This window comes from Geotrypetes seraphini, chromosome 2 (genome assembly GCF_902459505.1).
Source record: "Geotrypetes seraphini chromosome 2, aGeoSer1.1, whole genome shotgun sequence".
Classification (NCBI taxonomy): domain Eukaryota; kingdom Metazoa; phylum Chordata; class Amphibia; order Gymnophiona; family Dermophiidae; genus Geotrypetes; species Geotrypetes seraphini.
Window position 1 is genome coordinate 7,324,407 of NC_047085.1, and position 20,000 is coordinate 7,344,406.

At 51.4% G+C, this 20,000-nt stretch overlaps 1 protein-coding gene across 13 annotated transcripts in view; it reads right to left on the reverse strand.

The window, feature by feature from the left end:
- The window catches only part of LOC117355920 (protein scribble homolog), a 393,083-nt gene that overhangs the window by 237,764 nt on the left and 135,319 nt on the right, over positions 1–20,000 (reverse strand). For all 13 annotated transcript variants that reach the window (XM_033935046.1, XM_033935039.1, XM_033935045.1 and 10 more), the window contains exons 9-10: positions 18,952–19,070; positions 17,360–17,559 (exon numbers count right to left, since the gene is read on the reverse strand). In XM_033935046.1, the coding sequence (XP_033790937.1) occupies positions 17,360–17,559; positions 18,952–19,070 (319 nt within the window). The remainder of the gene's footprint in view (positions 1–17,359; positions 17,560–18,951; positions 19,071–20,000) is intronic.

Below are 20,000 nucleotides of genomic sequence, written 5' to 3' on the forward strand. Positions count from 1 at the left end.
GATTATGTTGGTTAGGGGAAAGAGTAAGATGTTGTCTTCAGCGTAGATGTAGAATTTGATCTTCAAGCTTTGCAGTAGGTTTCCTAGAGCGACCAGGTAGATGTTGAACAGTGTGGGGGACAGGGGGGAGCCCTGCGGGACTCCGCAAGTGTTGACCCAGCTGGCAGAATGAGACTTGTCACTGTAGACTTGGTAAGAAAGTTTACAAACAGGGAATGTGTTTCTGATGTTACAGTGAGTGATCATCTGGCATCCAGTGATCACTGCATGGTATGGTTTAATATTAAGATGGGTATAGAGAGGATTCAAAAGCGAAGGTTCTAGACTTTAAAAAAAACTAACTTTGTTCGGATGGGGAATTACGTCAAGGAATTATTGTCTGGATAGGAATGTCTGGAAGAAGTGGAAATGTGGTGGGCAAAACTGAATGGAGCAATTGTAAGGGTGACAAGCCTTTTTGTGAGGCAAGTAAGGAAAAGTAAGAGGAAAAAGCACAGTTACTTACCGTAACAGGTGTTATCCAGGGACAGCAGGCATATATTCTCACATGTGGGTGACGTCATCTACGGAGCCCCGGCGCGGACAGCTTTTCAAGCAAACTTGCTAGAAGTTTCAAGTTTGCACACTGCACCACGCATGTGCGTGCCTTCTGCCCACTAGAGGGCGCATCCCACCTCGTGGTCCTCAGTTCCATAACTAGCTTAGAAGCCATCCCCGGGGAGGTGGGCGGGTTGTGAGAATATATGCCTGCTGTCCCTGGATAACACCTGTTACGGTAAGTAACTGTGCTTTATCCCAGGACAAGCAGGCATGATATTCTCACATGTGGGTGACCTCCAAGCCAAACCAAAAAGGGCAGGTGGGAGGATGGCAATTTTAAGAAAACAGATTTTGTAAAACTGACTGGCCAAACCGGCCGTCACTCCTGGACAGAGTGTCCAGACAGTAGTGAGAGGTGAATGTATGAACCGAAGACCAAGTGGCAGCCTTACATATGTCTTCCATCGGGGTGGAACGGAGGAAGGCTATCGAAGCTGCCATTGCTCGGACCTTGTGCCCCGTGACTCGACCCGGGGGAGGAAGGCCAGCCTGAGTATAGCAAAGGGAGATGCACGCCGCCAACCAGTTAGACAGAGTGCGCTTGGAAACTGGGTGCCCTAATCGATTGGGATCGAAGGACAAGAATAATTGCGGGACCTTCCGATGGGACTTGGTGCGTTGAAGGTAAAATGCCAACGCCCTCTTACAGTCAAGCGTGTGAAGCGCCGTCTCGCCAGGATGGGAGTGGGGCTTAGGGAAGAACACAGGAAGGACAATGGACTGATTGAGGTGGAAATCAGAAACAACCTTCGGGACAAACTTAGGATGGGTGCGGAGGACCACCTTGTCATGATGGAATACGGTGAAGGGTGGGTCCGCAACCAAGGCTTGTAGTTCCCCAATCCGCCTAGCGGAGGTGAGGGCAATCAGAAACACCACCTTCCAAGTCAGAAATTTCAAGAGGGACTTGTTGAGTGGCTCAAAGGGTGGTTTCATCAGTTGAGCTAAAACCACATTCAAATTCCATACGACTGGGGGAGGTTTGAGCGGGGGACAAACCCTGAGTAATCCTTTCATGAAGCGTGTCACCAAGGGATGGAGAGACAGAGGGCGTCCATCCAGGTGTTGGTGGAAGGCGGAAATCGCACTAAGATGGACACGCACCGAAGTGGTTTTCAGGCCAGAGCGCGACAAATGGAATAAGTAGTCCAGAACCGAGGGTACCGGGGCCGATACCGGGTCCAGGAGGAAAGAAGAGCACCAGGTGGAAAACCTGGTCCATTTCTGCGAATAGCAAAGCCTCGTCGAGATCTTGCGGGAGGCTTCCAGCACTTCCCTCACTGATTGAGACAGGTCCGGAGGGGTCAGGGAACAAGAAACCAAGCTGTCAGGTGCAATGACTGCAGATTGGGATGTAACATGGATCCTTGATTCTGAGATAGCAGAGAAGGACCGACAGGCAGAAGAAGGGGTTCCCTGGCGCTGAGTTGGAGCAGTAGGGAGAACCAGTTCTGACGCGGCCACCGAGGAGCTATGAGAATCATCGTGGCCGTGGACGATCTGAGGTGTACCAACGTTCGCATGATCAGAGGGAAAGGAGGGAATGCATAGAGGAACTTCCCGTCCCAATCGAGAAGGAAGGCATCCGCCTCCAGACGATCCCGCGAGTACATCCGAGAACAATATAGTGGTAGTTTGTGTGCCTCCGGAGAGGCGAACAGATCTACCTGTGGCGTTCCCCAGCGAGCGAAGACCTCGTGCAGAACTGCTGAGTGTAGAGTCCACTCGTGGGGTTGCAGGAGTCGACTGAGTTTGTCCGCCAGACAATTCAGTTCCCCCTGGATGTAGACCGCCCGGAGGAAGATGTTCCGGGAGGCCGCCCACTCCCAGAGGCGAAGGGCCTCGGAGCAGAGGGGCCACGACCCCGTTCCCCCCTGTTTGTTCACATAGTACATTGCTACTTGGTTGTCCGTGCGGACGAGGACCACCTGGTCCTGTACTACGTGAACGAAGGCTCGAAGTGCTAGGAAGATGGCCCGAAGCTCTAGCACGTTGATGTGACAGCGACGGTCCTCCGCCGACCACAGGCCCTGTGTGCGAAGACCGTCGAGGTGGGCTCCCCACGCGTAGTCCGAGGAGTCCGTGGTCAGAACCTTGCGAAATGGGGGAGTGCGAAACATTAGTCCCGTGGACAGATTTGAAGAGTCTGTCCACCAACTTAGCGATTTCCGCAAAAGCGGAGTCACCGAAATGAGGCGCGACTCCGGATCGCACTCCTGGCGCCATTGTGATGCGAGTGTATACTGAGGGATCCTCAGATGCAGCCTCGCAAATGGCGTGACGTGTACCGTCGAGGCCATATGGCCGAGCAGCATCATCATGCGCTTGGCCGGCACCCTTGGTAGTTGAGAGACCTGGCGGCTCATCCGTACCAAGACTTCCAACCGTTGGGTCGGAAGGTAGGAGCGCAGGCGCACCGTGTCCAGCACCGCACCTATGAATTGAAGAGACTGAGCCGGCCTCAACTGAGACTTTGGAAAGTTTATCTCGAATCCGAGGGTTTGCAGGAAGGCAATAGACTGTCGGGTCGCTGAGATAACCTCCTCCCTGGTCGGGGCTTTGATGAGCCAGTCGTCCAGGTAAGGGAACACGTGGAGCCCGCGAGACCTCAGGGCTGCCGCCACTACTACCATGCACTTCGTGAATACTCGTGGGGACGCGGCCAGGCCGAAGGGCAGGACTCTGTACTGGAGGTGTAGGTCTCCCACCTGGAATCGTAAGAATTTTCGGCAGGTGGGGTGCACCGGGACATGGGTATATGCTTCCTTCAAGTCGAGGGAGCACATCCAGTCCCCTTCCTCCAAGAGAGGATACAAGACCGGGAGAGATAGCATTCGAAATTTCTCCCTGGCCAGGCATTTGTTGAGCTTCCTGAGGTCGAGTATGGGGCGCATGTCCCCGGTCTTTTTTGGGACCAAAAAGTAACGGGAGTAAAATCCCGTCCCCCACTGGTCCTTGGGGACCGGCTCGACCGCCCGAAGCTTCAGGAGAGCTTTGGCTTCGGTCAGAAGGGTCGGTAGTTGCGACCGGTTGCACCAGGCTAAACTTGGGGGACTGTCCGGTGGTGAGGACACAAAATTGAGCGAGTAGCCTTCGGAGACGATCCGGAGCACCCAAGCGTCTGAGGTAATCGCGGTCCATGCCTTCCGGAAGGACCGAAGACGCCCCCCGATAGGAAGGGGTTCTGGTGAAGGTGCGGAGGGGAACCCGCCCCGTCCGCTCAGCCCGTCAAAAGGAAGGCGCGGGCTTAGAAGGGCCCTGCGCCGGGGCTTGGGTTTGTCCCCCTCTGCCTCGTTGAGACGAACGTCTCGGAGGCGGTCTTGAGAAGGACGGGGTCGACTTCTGGGGGTACCGGCGCGGCGGAGGCCGGAAAGGTTTCTGTGGCGGGGGCCTAGGTTTGGGGCGGACCAGGGATGCTAAAGAGCGTTCCTGTTCCGACAACCGTTTGGTCGCCGCCTCCAAAGACTCGTCAAATAACTCGGACCCCACACAGGGCAGGTCTGCAAGACGTTCCTGCAGGTTTGGGTCCATGTCGAGGGTGCGAAGCCAGGCCAAGCGGCGCATGGCCACTGCGAGGGCCGACACCCTCGAAACCAGCTCAAAGGTGTCGTACACTGAATGGAAAAGGTACAACCGCAATTGAGACAGGTTGGACATAAACTTATCGAATCCTGCTCTTTTGGAGTCCGGTAACGAGTTCCGATATTGAGGAAGGTCCTTCACCATCCCACGCAAGTAGGAGGAAAAGGTGAAGGAGTAATTTAGAACTCTGGTGGCCATCAGAGTGTTTGAATAGAGGCGACGGCCAAACTTGTCCAGGGTCCGCCCCTCCCTGCCGGGTGGAACCGCCGCAGAAACCCGTGAGGGCTGTGATTTTTTAAGGGCAGATTCCACCAGGAGGGACTGGTGGGAGAGCTGCGCCTTATCAAACCCTTTCGGGGGAATCGTCCTATACTTTGATTCCATTTTTGACGGGACAGACGTGCCTGTAAGAGGGCTCGACAAGTTCTTCAGCCAGGTCTGCAGGAGGACACTGTTGAGAGGGAGTCTAGGTACCTCTCTAGGGGGAGTGGGAAGGTCCTGTTCCTCTAGAAATTCCTTGGAATATTTGGAACCTACCATCAGGTCAATCCCCAGGGCTTGGGCCATGTCCTGGACAAAAGATGAGAAGGAGGACGGCCTAGCCTGGGGGGACGGGGTTCTCGACCGTCCCACCGAGGAGCGGGGGGAGGCCTCATGGGAATACTGAGGATTCCTAACCGATCCTGAATCCCAGGATCCTCTCTCCACGGCCCTCGAGGGGGAGGGTGAAATCATCCTCCTAGGGGAGTCCCTGGGGGAGGATCCCGGGGTCCGTGGGGTCCTCTCCCGTTTCCTCGGCGAGGCGGCGCGGGAAGACTTTCCCCGAGGTGAGCGGAGGAGCCTCGGATTATCGAGGCGCAACTCCGACACCTGCAGCGCCTCGCCCCCGAACGACGAGGAACGATCGCGCCGAGGCGAGCCCCGGGGTCGCTTAGGCTTCCTCGATCGGCGCCTCGTCCGAGGTCGCCTCGAGGGCGAGGCGTCCGGGGAAGATCCCGAAGCCGAGGAGGAAAGTCGGCGCACTCTGCGGAACTTTTCTTTTGGGCGGACACTGCGCTCAGGAGGCTCCCCCGAGGTCGAGGTCCGGGGCGGGGCCGAGACCGAGGTGGACGGGGCCGCAATACCCGAGACCGAGGTCGCCGAGGCCGGGGCTCCCGAGGTCGAGGGAGCCGAGACCGGGGCCTCCGAGGCCGAGGGCGCCCCGGCCGAGGTCGACGTCGCCGGGCCCGCAGCACGCTGCAGCACTTCCAGGGCTCCCGACAGCTCCGATGAGATCAAGGCTCGAAGGAGATCCTGGAAGGCCGGAATCCCCACGAAGGTGGGGAGTTCCGAGTCCGGGGCACACTCCCTGGAGGGCGACCTCGGTCTCGAGTATTCCCTCGGGGTGTGCGGAGTCGAGGTCCGATGCGGGGCCGGGGTCGACCCACCCGCTTTGGCCTGACTCGAGGATGGCTTCTTTGCTGAAGGGGATGGAACAGAGGACTTACCCGAAGCTGGCTTCGATGACGACGGCTTCGAAGATGAGGGCCGAGGCGACGCCGAGGCCCCCGAGGACGCCGAGGCCGAGGTCAAGGCCGGGGCCGAAGCCGGGGCCGACGTCGAGGCCTTGGGCGGCGCGTCGACGGCGAACAATTCCGCCATTATCCCAGGACAAGCAGGCATGATATTCTCACATGTGGGTGACGTCATCTACGGAGCCCCGGCGCGGACAGCTTTTCAAGCAAACTTGCTAGAAGTTTCAAGTTTGCACACTGCACCACGCATGTGCGTGCCTTCTGCCCACTAGAGGGCGCATCCCACCTCGTGGTCCTCAGTTCAAATTTTTCCGCGGAGCAAGAAAGCCCTGTGGATCTGAGCTCCAGTGTTTTTGCCTTCTAGCTGCCGCGTTTAGTTTGTTTATTGATCGGATTAATCGCGGTGCTGCTTTATTTTTCGTCCGTCTTACAAAAAAAAAAAAAAAAAAAAAAATAATAATTGTTTTTCGTTGGGCTCCGGGGGCTCCCGGAAGCCTGAGCCGGGGAACGTCGGTCGTTCCCGGCCTTCTTCTTTTTCTCGTCGATGTCCCGTCCTGTTACGGGATTCAAGAAATGCAGCCGGTGTGAGAGACTACTCTCCATCACCGACCCTCACCGGTGGTGCATTGTCTGTCTTGGGCCCGAACATCCAACAGCCTCGTGTGATCGCTGTGCTACCTTCCAGAACAGGGCCCTCCGTCGCCGTAAGGCCAGAATGGCGGAATTGTTCGCCGTCGACGCGCCGCCCAAGGCCTCGACGTCGGCCCCGGCTTCGGCCCCGGCCTTGACCTCGGCCTCGGCGTCCTCGGGGGCCTCGGCGTCGCCTCGGCCCTCATCTTCGAAGCCGTCGTCATCGAAGCCAGCTTCGGGTAAGTCCTCTGTTCCATCCCCTTCAGCAAAGAAGCCATCCTCGAGTCAGGCCAAAGCGGGTGGGTCGACCCCGGCCCCGCATCGGACCTCGACTCCGCACACCCCGAGGGAATACTCGAGACCGAGGTCGCCCTCCAGGGAGTGTGCCCCGGACTCGGAACTCCCCACCTTCGTGGGGATTCCGGCCTTCCAGGATCTCCTTCGAGCCTTGATCTCATCGGAGCTGTCGGGAGCCCTGGAAGTGCTGCAGCGTGCTGCGGGCCCGGCGACGTCGACCTCGGCCGGGGCGCCCTCGGCCTCGGAGGCCCCGGTCTCGGCTCCCTCGACCTCGGGAGCCCCGGCCTCGGCGACCTCGGTCTCGGGTATTGCGGCCCCGTCCACCTCGGTCTCGGCCCCGCCCCGGACCTCGACCTCGGGGGAGCCTCCTGAGCGCAGTGTCCGCCCAAAAGAAAAGTTCCGCAGAGTGCGCCGACTTTCCTCCTCGGCTTCGGGATCTTCCCCGGACGCCTCGCCCTCGAGGCGACCTCGGACGAGGCGCCGATCGAGGAAGCCTAAGCGACCCCGGGGCTCGCCTCGGCGCGATCGTTCCTCGTCGTTCGGGGGGCGAGGCGCTGCAGGTGTCGGAGTTGCGCCTCGATAATCCGAGGCTCCTCCGCTCACCTCGGGGAAAGTCTTCCCGCGCCGCCTCGCCGAGGAAACGGGAGAGGACCCCACGGACCCCGGGATCCTCCCCCAGGGACTCCCCTAGGAGGATGATTTCACCCTCCCCCTCGAGGGCCGTGGAGAGAGGATCCTGGGATTCAGGATCGGTTAGGAATCCTCAGTATTCCCATGAGGCCTCCCCCCGCTCCTCGGTGGGACGGTCGAGAACCCCGTCCCCCCAGGCTAGGCCGTCCTCCTTCTCATCTTTTGTCCAGGACATGGCCCAAGCCCTGGGGATTGACCTGATGGTAGGTTCCAAATATTCCAAGGAATTTCTAGAGGAACAGGACCTTCCCACTCCCCCTAGAGAGGTACCTAGACTCCCTCTCAACAGTGTCCTCCTGCAGACCTGGCTGAAGAACTTGTCGAGCCCTCTTACAGGCACGTCTGTCCCGTCAAAAATGGAATCAAAGTATAGGACGATTCCCCCGAAAGGGTTTGATAAGGCGCAGCTCTCCCACCAGTCCCTCCTGGTGGAATCTGCCCTTAAAAAATCACAGCCCTCACGGGTTTCTGCGGCGGTTCCACCCGGCAGGGAGGGGCGGACCCTGGACAAGTTTGGCCGTCGCCTCTATTCAAACACTCTGATGGCCACCAGAGTTCTAAATTACTCCTTCACCTTTTCCTCCTACTTGCGTGGGATGGTGAAGGACCTTCCTCAATATCGGAACTCGTTACCGGACTCCAAAAGAGCAGGATTCGATAAGTTTATGTCCAACCTGTCTCAATTGCGGTTGTACCTTTTCCATTCAGTGTACGACACCTTTGAGCTGGTTTCGAGGGTGTCGGCCCTCGCAGTGGCCATGCGCCGCTTGGCCTGGCTTCGCACCCTCGACATGGACCCAAACCTGCAGGAACGTCTTGCAGACCTGCCCTGTGTGGGGTCCGAGTTATTTGACGAGTCTTTGGAGGCGGCGACCAAACGGTTGTCGGAACAGGAACGCTCTTTAGCATCCCTGGTCCGCCCCAAACCTAGGCCCCCGCCACAGAAACCTTTCCGGCCTCCGCCGCGCCGGTACCCCCAGAAGTCGACCCCGTCCTTCTCAAGACCGCCTCCGAGACGTTCGTCTCAACGAGGCAGAGGGGGACAAACCCAAGCCCCGGCGCAGGGCCCTTCTAAGCCCGCGCCTTCCTTTTGACGGGCTGAGCGGACGGGGCGGGTTCCCCTCCGCACCTTCACCAGAACCCCTTCCTATCGGGGGGCGTCTTCGGTCCTTCCGGAAGGCATGGACCGCGATTACCTCAGACGCTTGGGTGCTCCGGATCGTCTCCGAAGGCTACTCGCTCAATTTTGTGTCCTCACCACCGGACAGTCCCCCAAGTTTAGCCTGGTGCAACCGGTCGCAACTACCGACCCTTCTGACCGAAGCCAAAGCTCTCCTGAAGCTTCGGGCGGTCGAGCCGGTCCCCAAGGACCAGTGGGGGACGGGATTTTACTCCCGTTACTTTTTGGTCCCAAAAAAGACCGGGGACATGCGCCCCATACTCGACCTCAGGAAGCTCAACAAATGCCTGGCCAGGGAGAAATTTCGAATGCTATCTCTCCCGGTCTTGTATCCTCTCTTGGAGGAAGGGGACTGGATGTGCTCCCTCGACTTGAAGGAAGCATATACCCATGTCCCGGTGCACCCCACCTGCCGAAAATTCTTACGATTCCAGGTGGGAGACCTACACCTCCAGTACAGAGTCCTGCCCTTCGGCCTGGCCGCGTCCCCACGAGTATTCACGAAGTGCATGGTAGTAGTGGCGGCAGCCCTGAGGTCTCGCGGGCTCCACGTGTTCCCTTACCTGGACGACTGGCTCATCAAAGCCCCGACCAGGGAGGAGGTTATCTCAGCGACCCGACAGTCTATTGCCTTCCTGCAAACCCTCGGATTCGAGATAAACTTTCCAAAGTCTCAGTTGAGGCCGGCTCAGTCTCTTCAATTCATAGGTGCGGTGCTGGACACGGTGCGCCTGCGCTCCTACCTTCCGACCCAACGGTTGGAAGTCTTGGTACGGATGAGCCGCCAGGTCTCTCAACTACCAAGGGTGCCGGCCAAGCGCATGATGATGCTGCTCGGCCATATGGCCTCGACGGTACACGTCACGCCATTTGCGAGGCTGCATCTGAGGATCCCTCAGTATACACTCGCATCACAATGGCGCCAGGAGTGCGATCCGGAGTCGCGCCTCATTTCGGTGACTCCGCTTTTGCGGAAATCGCTAAGTTGGTGGACAGACTCTTCAAATCTGTCCACGGGACTAATGTTTCGCACTCCCCCATTTCGCAAGGTTCTGACCACGGACTCCTCGGACTACGCGTGGGGAGCCCACCTCGACGGTCTTCGCACACAGGGCCTGTGGTCGGCGGAGGACCGTCGCTGTCACATCAACGTGCTAGAGCTTCGGGCCATCTTCCTAGCACTTCGAGCCTTCGTTCACGTAGTACAGGACCAGGTGGTCCTCGTCCGCACGGACAACCAAGTAGCAATGTACTATGTGAACAAACAGGGGGGAACGGGGTCGTGGCCCCTCTGCTCCGAGGCCCTTCGCCTCTGGGAGTGGGCGGCCTCCCGGAACATCTTCCTCCGGGCGGTCTACATCCAGGGGGAACTGAATTGTCTGGCGGACAAACTCAGTCGACTCCTGCAACCCCACGAGTGGACTCTACACTCAGCAGTTCTGCACGAGGTCTTCGCTCGCTGGGGAACGCCACAGGTAGATCTGTTCGCCTCTCCGGAGGCACACAAACTACCACTATATTGTTCTCGGATGTACTCGCGGGATCGTCTGGAGGCGGATGCCTTCCTTCTCGATTGGGACGGGAAGTTCCTCTATGCATTCCCTCCTTTCCCTCTGATCATGCGAACGTTGGTACACCTCAGATCGTCCACGGCCACGATGATTCTCATAGCTCCTCGGTGGCCGCGTCAGAACTGGTTCTCCCTACTGCTCCAACTCAGCGCCAGGGAACCCCTTCTTCTGCCTGTCGGTCCTTCTCTGCTATCTCAGAATCAAGGATCCATGTTACATCCCAATCTGCAGTCATTGCACCTGACAGCTTGGTTTCTTGTTCCCTGACCCCTCCGGACCTGTCTCAATCAGTGAGGGAAGTGCTGGAAGCCTCCCGCAAGATCTCGACGAGGCTTTGCTATTCGCAGAAATGGACCAGGTTTTCCACCTGGTGCTCTTCTTTCCTCCTGGACCCGGTATCGGCCCCGGTACCCTCGGTTCTGGACTACTTATTCCATTTGTCGCGCTCTGGCCTGAAAACCACTTCGGTGCGTGTCCATCTTAGTGCGATTTCCGCCTTCCACCAACACCTGGATGGACGCCCTCTGTCTCTCCATCCCTTGGTGACACGCTTCATGAAAGGATTACTCAGGGTTTGTCCCCCGCTCAAACCTCCCCCAGTCGTATGGAATTTGAATGTGGTTTTAGCTCAACTGATGAAACCACCCTTTGAGCCACTCAACAAGTCCCTCTTGAAATTTCTGACTTGGAAGGTGGTGTTTCTGATTGCCCTCACCTCCGCTAGGCGGATTGGGGAACTACAAGCCTTGGTTGCGGACCCACCCTTCACCGTATTCCATCATGACAAGGTGGTCCTCCGCACCCATCCTAAGTTTGTCCCGAAGGTTGTTTCTGATTTCCACCTCAATCAGTCCATTGTCCTTCCTGTGTTCTTCCCTAAGCCCCACTCCCATCCTGGCGAGACGGCGCTTCACACGCTTGACTGTAAGAGGGCGTTGGCATTTTACCTTCAACGCACCAAGTCCCATCGGAAGGTCCCGCAATTATTCTTGTCCTTCGATCCCAATCGATTAGGGCACCCAGTTTCCAAGCGCACTCTGTCTAACTGGTTGGCGGCGTGCATCTCCCTTTGCTATACTCAGGCTGGCCTTCCTCCCCCGGGTCGAGTCACGGGGCACAAGGTCCGAGCAATGGCAGCTTCGATAGCCTTCCTCCGTTCCACCCCGATGGAAGACATATGTAAGGCTGCCACTTGGTCTTCGGTTCATACATTCACCTCTCACTACTGTCTGGACACTCTGTCCAGGAGTGACGGCCGGTTTGGCCAGTCAGTTTTACAAAATCTGTTTTCTTAAAATTGCCATCCTCCCACCTGCCCTTTTTGGTTTGGCTTGGAGGTCACCCACATGTGAGAATATCATGCCTGCTTGTCCTGGGATAAAGCACAGTTACTTACCGTAACAGGTGTTATCCAGGGACAGCAGGCATATATTCTCACAACCCGCCCACCTCCCCGGGGATGGCTTCTAAGCTAGTTATGGAACTGAGGACCACGAGGTGGGATGCGCCCTCTAGTGGGCAGAAGGCACGCACATGCGTGGTGCAGTGTGCAAACTTGAAACTTCTAGCAAGTTTGCTTGAAAAGCTGTCCGCGCCGGGGCTCCGTAGATGACGTCACCCACATGTGAGAATATATGCCTGCTGTCCCTGGATAACACCTGTTACGGTAAGTAACTGTGCTTTCTGGCCTTACGGCGACGGAGGGCCCTGTTCTGGAAGGTAGCACAGCGATCACACGAGGCTGTTGGATGTTCGGGCCCAAGACAGACAATGCACCACCGGTGAGGGTCGGTGATGGAGAGTAGTCTCTCACACCGGCTGCATTTCTTGAATCCCGTAACAGGACGGGACATCGACGAGAAAAAGAAGAAGGCCGGGAACGACCGACGTTCCCCGGCTCAGGCTTCCGGGAGCCCCCGGAGCCCAACGAAAAACAATTATTATTTTTTTTTTTTTTTTTTTTTTTGTAAGACGGACGAAAAATAAAGCAGCACCGCGATTAATCCGATCAATAAACAAACTAAACGCGGCAGCTAGAAGGCAAAAACACTGGAGCTCAGATCCACAGGGCTTTCTTGCTCCGCGGAAAAATTTGAACTGAGGACCACGAGGTGGGATGCGCCCTCTAGTGGGCAGAAGGCACGCACATGCGTGGTGCAGTGTGCAAACTTGAAACTTCTAGCAAGTTTGCTTGAAAAGCTGTCCGCGCCGGGGCTCCGTAGATGACGTCACCCACATGTGAGAATATCATGCCTGCTTGTCCTGGGATAAGAAGGCCGCTTTGGTTCTCAAAAGTAGTAGTTAAGAAGGTAAGGAATAAGAGGTTAGCTTTCATAAACTACAAAAGATCATAGAAAGAGTAAGACAAGCAAAAATATCTGGAAAAGTTAAGAGAGGATGGTCGTGTAGTCAGGAAAGCAAAGATGCCAATGGAAGAAGAAAATAGCCAACACAGTAAAATAGAGGGACAAGACTTTTTTTTAGATAGGAAGAAGTGCAAAAGTGGCACTGAGAGACTCAAAGGTAAAGGGGAGGAATATGTAGAAGCTGATAAAGAAAAGGCCAAACTGCTTAACAAATATTTCTGTTCTGTGTTCACGGCTGAAGCGCCAGGAGAGGGACCGCAGAAGACAAACGTGAATAGAGATGGAGGAGTAATAGACCCTGATCGATTTTCAGAGGGTTGTATTTGTGAGGAGCTAGCTAAAATAAAGGTAGACAAAGCGATTGGACTGGATGGTGTACATCCGAGAGTGCTGAAGGAACTTAGGGAACATAAGAATTAGAACATAAGAATTGCCACTGCTAGGTCAGACCATTGGTCCATCATGCCCAGCAGTCCGCTCTCGCGGCACCCCCTCAAGTCAGAGCCCTGAGATCAACCCTACCTGCGTACGTTCCGGTTCAGCAGGAACTTGTCCAACCTTGTCTTGAATCCCTGGAGGGTGTTTTCCCCTATAACAACCTTCAGAAGAGCGTTCCAGTTTTCCACCACTCTCTGGGTGAAGAAGTTCTGATGGCTCCACTGACTGACCTTTTCAATGAGTCTCTAGAGTCGAGAGTGGTAGTAAGAAAGAAGTAGGGAATTATAGGTCGGCAAGTCTGACTTCTGTAGCAAGCAAATTAATGGAAACGCTTTTAAAACAGAGAATGGTCAAGTTTCTTGAATCCTGTGGATTATAGGTCCGGAGGCAACATGGATTCACTAGAGGTAGGTCTTGTCAGTCAAATCTGATCAATTTCTTTGACTGGGTGACCAGAGAATTGGATAGAGGATGTGCACGAGATGTGGTGTATTTAGATTTTAGCATCTAATAAATAAACTGAGTGCCCTTGGTTTGGGTCCCACAGTGAACTGGTTGAGTGGAAGACAACAGAGGGTAGTGATCAAAGGAGATTGTTCTGAGGAAAGAGATGTTACTAGTGGTGTGCATCAAAGTTCTGTTCTCAGGCCTGTTCTTTTTAACATTTTTATAAATGATATTGCTGAAGGGTTGTCTGGTAAGATTTACCTCTTTGTGGATGATATCAAAATCTGCAATAGAATAGATATGCAGGATGGTGTGAATAACATGAAGAAACATCTGGCATAGCTTGAAAAATGGTCGGAAATTTGGCAGCTAAAATTTAATACTAAGAAATGCAAGGTCGTGTATTTAGGTTGCAAAAACCAGAGAGAACTGTACAGTTTAGGGGATGAAGAACTTATGTGCACGACGGAACAGCGGGACTTGGGTGTGATTATATGCGATGATCTTAAGGTGGCCAAACAGGTTGAAAAGGTGACGGTGAAAGCTAGAAGGATGCTAGGTTGCATAGGGAGAGGTATGGCCAGTAGGAAAAAGGAGGTATTGATGCCTCTGTATAAGACTCTGGTGAGACCTAATTTAGAATATTGTGTACAATTCTGGAGGCCGCACCTTCAAAAAGATATAAAAAGGATGGAGTCGGTCCAAAGGGAGGCTACTAAAATGGTGTGTGGTCTTCATGATAATGTGTATGGAGACAGACTTAAAGATCTCAATCTATATACTTTGGAGGAAAGGCGGGAGAGGGGAGATATGATAGAGACGTTTAAATACCTACGTAATATAAATGTGCATGAGTCAAGTCTCTTTCATTGGAAAGGAAACTCCGCAATGAGAGGGCATTGGATGAAGATGAGGTGATAGGCTCCGAAGTAATTTGAGGAAATACTTTTTTACGGAAAGGGTGGTAGATGCATGGAACAGTCTCCCAGAAGAGGTGGTGGAAACAAAGACTGTGTCTGATTTCAAGAGGGTCTGGGATAGGCATGTGGGATCTCTCAGAGAGAGAAAGAGATAATGGTTACTGTGGATGGGCAGACTAGATGGGCCCTTTGGCTTTTATCTGCCATCATGTTTCTGTTTCTATATAATTGCTTATTCATACATAACTCTAAATATCTTTAAAGAGTAAATAGAGACAAAATGTGTAAAAAAGATAAGTGATTTGTCTCTATTTACTCTTTAAAGATATTTAGAGTTATGGGGAGACTAAGTATGAATAAGTAGTTATATAAAACATATTAAAGCCAATACATGACTTGTGAGGAAGTAAGTGTGTAAAGCTCATGGTAATGAGAGGTTAACTGAGCCTTGAGTGACACTTCTGAAGTCTGCGTTGAATCTGAAAGTTTTTAACATATAATAATATCCTGAGAAAAGCGGTTAATATAACTGAATTTACTGGCTTCCTAATAGAATCACATAACCTGTCATGTGCTTGGTTATGAATTTGCAGGAATGCGGTAGGGACAGGAAAAGAACTCGCGGGTACGGGACAGGGAAATGAGTTCTCACGGGGACAGGAAAAAAAACACACCCAAGGATCTAACAAAATGGAAAGCCTAAGCCTTTCTTCATAACTCAGGTGACAGAGGACCAAAATTGTTGTATTCTCTCACATGACCACCAGATGTGGAAAAAGGTACCTTTGTTCAATAGACAAGGCCAACTATATCAGAAGCAGAGTGTGGAAACATAGCCTGCATATGATCAGGAGTATAAAACCACCAGGTAAGAATTTTGTAAGCATTTTCCTTAATCAGCACACACCTAGAAGATTTAGAAACGTCAAAAAACACTCTTTTCCATTCAGACTTGGAAAGTTCAATACCCATATCATTTCCCAAGAGACCATAAATTTGTATTTCATGAATGTGCGATTGTTAAAGAATTTACCTAAAGCCATACATAAATTTTCTAGTTTTTCAGTATCATCAGGGTCTTCCTGGAGCCACCCTTGGCTAGAGATGAAATGCTTGACTTGCAAGTAGGGGAAAACATCCCCCAGGAGCAACTGACAGAGATCTCATAGCTCCAGCACATGTTTTGAATAACTGCATGCAGCATGGTGCTGATACACGATGTTGACACTGAATCAATTATTTTAAAAATTTACAACTATTCAATCTACATTGTTCAAACTGAGAATTTGAAAGAGTATTTTGAGTTTGCTGAAGTGAAGTATCGTCAGTTGCTTTATCACAGCAAGACTCGATGGCTGTGTTTCCTGTTGCTGATGTTTCAAGCCTTGAAGTATTTTTTTGTCTCAAGAAAATTCACCTGCTGTGATCCGAAATGTCTTTGAAAATGATCCGAGTGAGATTTACTTCTGGCATATGCATTCAATGATGAATGTGTTCCACTTACACCCTGAAAGAATTGAATGTGAGGATAACTCACTACTGGAGGTTATGGACCATCTTAAATCTGTTCAGTGTGTTCTCAAATGCCGTGCACAAGATGGTTTCTTATCACTAAAGGTAAAGGAGTTATTACTGGATGACCAGTGTGATGAATATTGTTCACAAGCAGCCTTGCTGTACACCAGAACTTTGGAATATTTGGAGGTGTAGATCATGCCACTGGAGGAGTTCACTATATTTGCATGGATGGCTTTAACTGAAATTCCAAGTTAGGATGAAGTTGCTGCAACTGTGGCATAGCTCAAAGAAAAAGCAATAAAGATCGATGATAGCAAATGTTTTGATCAAGTCTGCAACTTGAAGAGATTTGTTGAGCCAAACCTAAGACTTCCAAAAGTAACATGGCTTGGGAAATGGGTGAAGTATTTCAACAGCCGCAAGAGTCGCAAAATGCTACATACTGCTAATACTGAATGAGTTTTTCCACTATTGCAGAAGTTGTTGGTTGACTCTGTCAAAGGAATTTTGTTTTTGCAACACAACTTTAAGCCAGTCCCAGTCCCAGTTGATGAGAGCTATCCACTGTTCTGAAAAATACAGACTTAGGCTCAGCAAAGTCAAATCTGGAAGTTTTTGAAGTATAGATTATTGTCTGGGAAGGAATAGTCAAGAGGTTGCAGCAAATATAGTCACACACACTACTTTTTCCTTACAAATGAGAAATCAAAGCAGTTCTGTAAGGTCTAGAGCAGCTCTTGACATGATAGCGAATGAGCCCTGGAGCAATTTGTTAGATAGAAAAAGTTCTAAATCTTCCCTATGTATGTCAAGCATGCACTATTCTGCAATGGCTGAGAACATTTTTTTGTTTGGGTAGACCTTGGTTTGGAAGGCCAAGTCCTTCTGTGGATCTCTTCTAAGTAGCCCTGGACTGAACAAGGTTACCTGCACTAAGAGGCTGCGAGGCAGGTGCTGGCATTTCATGTCCTCTTATGAGTTTATTCTCTTTGTTATTTCCGCGTTCCATCTGCCTGATACCTGGCAGCAGAGTGATGCTACAGCTTAGCTTCCCTCAATTCTTGGAACAGAGGCTAGCTCAGCAGTTTTGTCTTTTTTATTATTTCAGAAGCAAGGCAGATGGCTGAGGTGTATCCCAACAGCATAGTCAGTCTGTGCAGTTTTCCCACTGAAACGCCCTCTCCTGTAGGTACCAAGTCAGATCCCACACATTGGGGTGGAGGGGGAGTAGTTTACTTTTCTGCAGCTACATACTGACCAGATTTTCATCAGGTTCCTGATGGCACACTGGAGTCCCTGCTCTCTCTCCTGTGTAGGAAAGCTTTGCTTGCACTGTGAAGAGCTGTCAGATATCATCACACAATGTGTGCCTACATATCCCTTGCTTGTCCACAGAGAACACAATTCAAAGCAGTAAAACAAAAGAAAAAAGTAGAGAGATGAAAAAAAATCAATGAATAGAATCCTAAAAAGAAACACCAAAAGCTGAGAGAAAGCAAAGTTATTAAGGGCACAGTGTAGTGCTGCATCCAAGCTTCAAAGCCATGGGCCAGTGTGATCAAGAGGCAGAGAACATTTGAAACACCAGAGTCTCACTACTGCTTACCTGTTTCCTGCCACATCTAGGACGTGGAGCTCAGAGGCATCAGCCAACTCAGCAGGCAAGTATGTCAAGCGGTTGTCTCGTAGGGACAGCACATTCAGGTTACTACAGTTGCCCATTTCCACTGGCAGCAAGGTCAGACGGTTCCGGTCCACATTCAAGTTAGTTAGTTTGGTGAGCTTCCCCAGGGACTTTGGCAATGCCTGTGGATACAGCACATAAGGTTTACTCCACTGCTACAAGAAAAGGTATTTACTACATTGACATGAGGTGGGCCCCTGTGTACCTAGCCCTTCGACTCAGCCAAGTCACCATCTCTCATCTAATTATGGATGACCCACATCAGCTTTCTACTTTGGCATAGAATTAAAACTGTATGTCATTTTTTTTAAGGGAATGATAGGAATAGTGACTCAGCTCCTGGTGTCCCTGCTTCTCTCAGCAGGAGTCACTACTGCAAGAGCGCAGGATGCCATCCAGCCTCTCCCCGACCCTACTACAGTAAGGTTTAGAATAAAAACAGTGGCTCATCCTACTCACTCTTCCTTGTGTTTTCTGGAAGCCAGGTGCTGGTATTTCATGCCCTCTCATAACCTTATTCTTTTTGTTGTTTTTATACTTCCCATTCTTTGCCCACGTTTTGGCAACCTCATGGCAGCGGATGGCGCTACAGCTCAACTTGTCTTTATTCTTGGCGCACAGGCCAGCAGAAGTTTGCTTTTTTCTGCTCTTTTCTTTTTTGAGAAATTATACTTATATCATTAAGAAAAAATGTATGTTATTTATACTCCAAACCTGACAGCAACATATCACAAAACCCATAAAAATAGCCTTTCTGGTTCAGATCAATGGTCCATCAAGCCCAGTATCCCATCTTCACGGAGGTCAATCCAAGTCACAAGTACCTGGCCAAAACCCAAAATAATAGCAGCATTCCATGCTACCAATTCCAGGGCAAGCAGTGGCTTCTCCCATCTCTGTCTCAATAGCAGACTATGGACATTTCCTCCAGGAACTTGTCCAAACCCTTTTAAAAACTAGCTACATTAACCGCTCTTACCACATCCAAGTTTTATTTAAAATTTGATAAAACGCTTATAAACATTTCTACATCCACAGTCAAGTAAATATCTCTTTGGTCAGGTTTTACTGCTGCCTCCAGATAATCCACATGGACATCCTCTTAACATTCACCCAACCTTACCATCCTCTCTATAGCATTTACATCTCTAGCTTCACCAAGTAGAGCAATTCACATTCCCCTGGCCTTTGATCTAATCAATAGCATCTGAAGAAATGGTCAAACTTCCATTATATTCCAAATAGAATTGTACTTGCTACACTGCGGCATTCACTTCAGCCTCTAACCAGGTATATCTTTATCTGCCATCATCTACTACGCTACACTACTGTATTCTTTCTATGTGCTCCATGACCAGAAGCAACAGGCTACCTGCAGTCTTGGTCCGTAAACTAATTTATGCTTGACAGGATAATTAAGGCCTCTTTCAAATGATACATTCCTGCCACCTGTCTTGCTAGTCCAACAACCCCCCAAGATCCTCCTTGCCACGGTTCAGATTATAGTGTCTTACCATCAGCAGGTTTTCTGTCAATACAAGCTCTGACAGGTTTTCACACTCTCCAATCGACTCGGTTAGTTGCCCGATTTTGTTCTGGTCCGCCTTCAGAATCGACAGCTGCTTTAGCTGACCTGGGGACCAACAAAGGGAAAGAGTGATGAGATGTTGCTACCAGATGGAAATCAACACACAGAGCGTTTTGGAATAAAATGTTTGTGTCTCAGACCCTAGGAAGCTGAACTCGAGGCAAGGCAGAATGAGCTGTGTTCTGCTGCACAAGGAATACACATTCAAGTTGTCCAAGAAAGGTGGTTATTTGCCTTCATGTGCCAGAAGCCTGTGGCCCCTTTAGATAAACAAGGATAGATATGAAGATGTAGAGGAAGGATGTTGCATGGTGGACCCCTGCTGTGGAAGCTAAAGCCTGGAACAGCTGCTCTGTAGGCCACCAGAGAAAATAAACCCCAAAACACAAAAAGATAGAAAGGTTCTCATGAGCTGGAAAGGCAAGCCCATAAAAATGTAGAAATCAAGTTGCTTACACATACCGTGTTCTATAAAAGGTCTCGTTCAGTGCTCCTCTAGAAAATGTTTTCCAGAGCTGTCTATGAAATTCCTATTAAACAGGTGTAGCAGTCCCGACACCCCAGCCTTGGAGCATACCTCAGTTCTGTAATTAGGTTAATGAGTACACCTCCAGAAAGGAAAGAGGGTTTGAGTGACTAATGAACTGCCGTCATCAGAGAAGGTCAGCTGAGTTCAGTACACAGACAGTATTGCTCAGCCAAGAGGGCAAAGTAACTTTTCTGCAAGTCCCAGTAGAGTTTCTGGTGCTGTGGAGACAACTAGAGTCCTCCTTCACAGTTTAACACTGCCATCCCCCAACTTGATCAAGTTTTGTCATCTGCTTCAGGCATCAGCTTTCAAACCAACTATTTTATTTATAGCTGCAATATGAAAGTCAACCCCTGAAGATAATGATGAAACTTGACCAAGTCGGGATAGCAGTATTATATCATCACTGAGGACTACATTTGTCTCCATCACAATGCTGGAAGCTC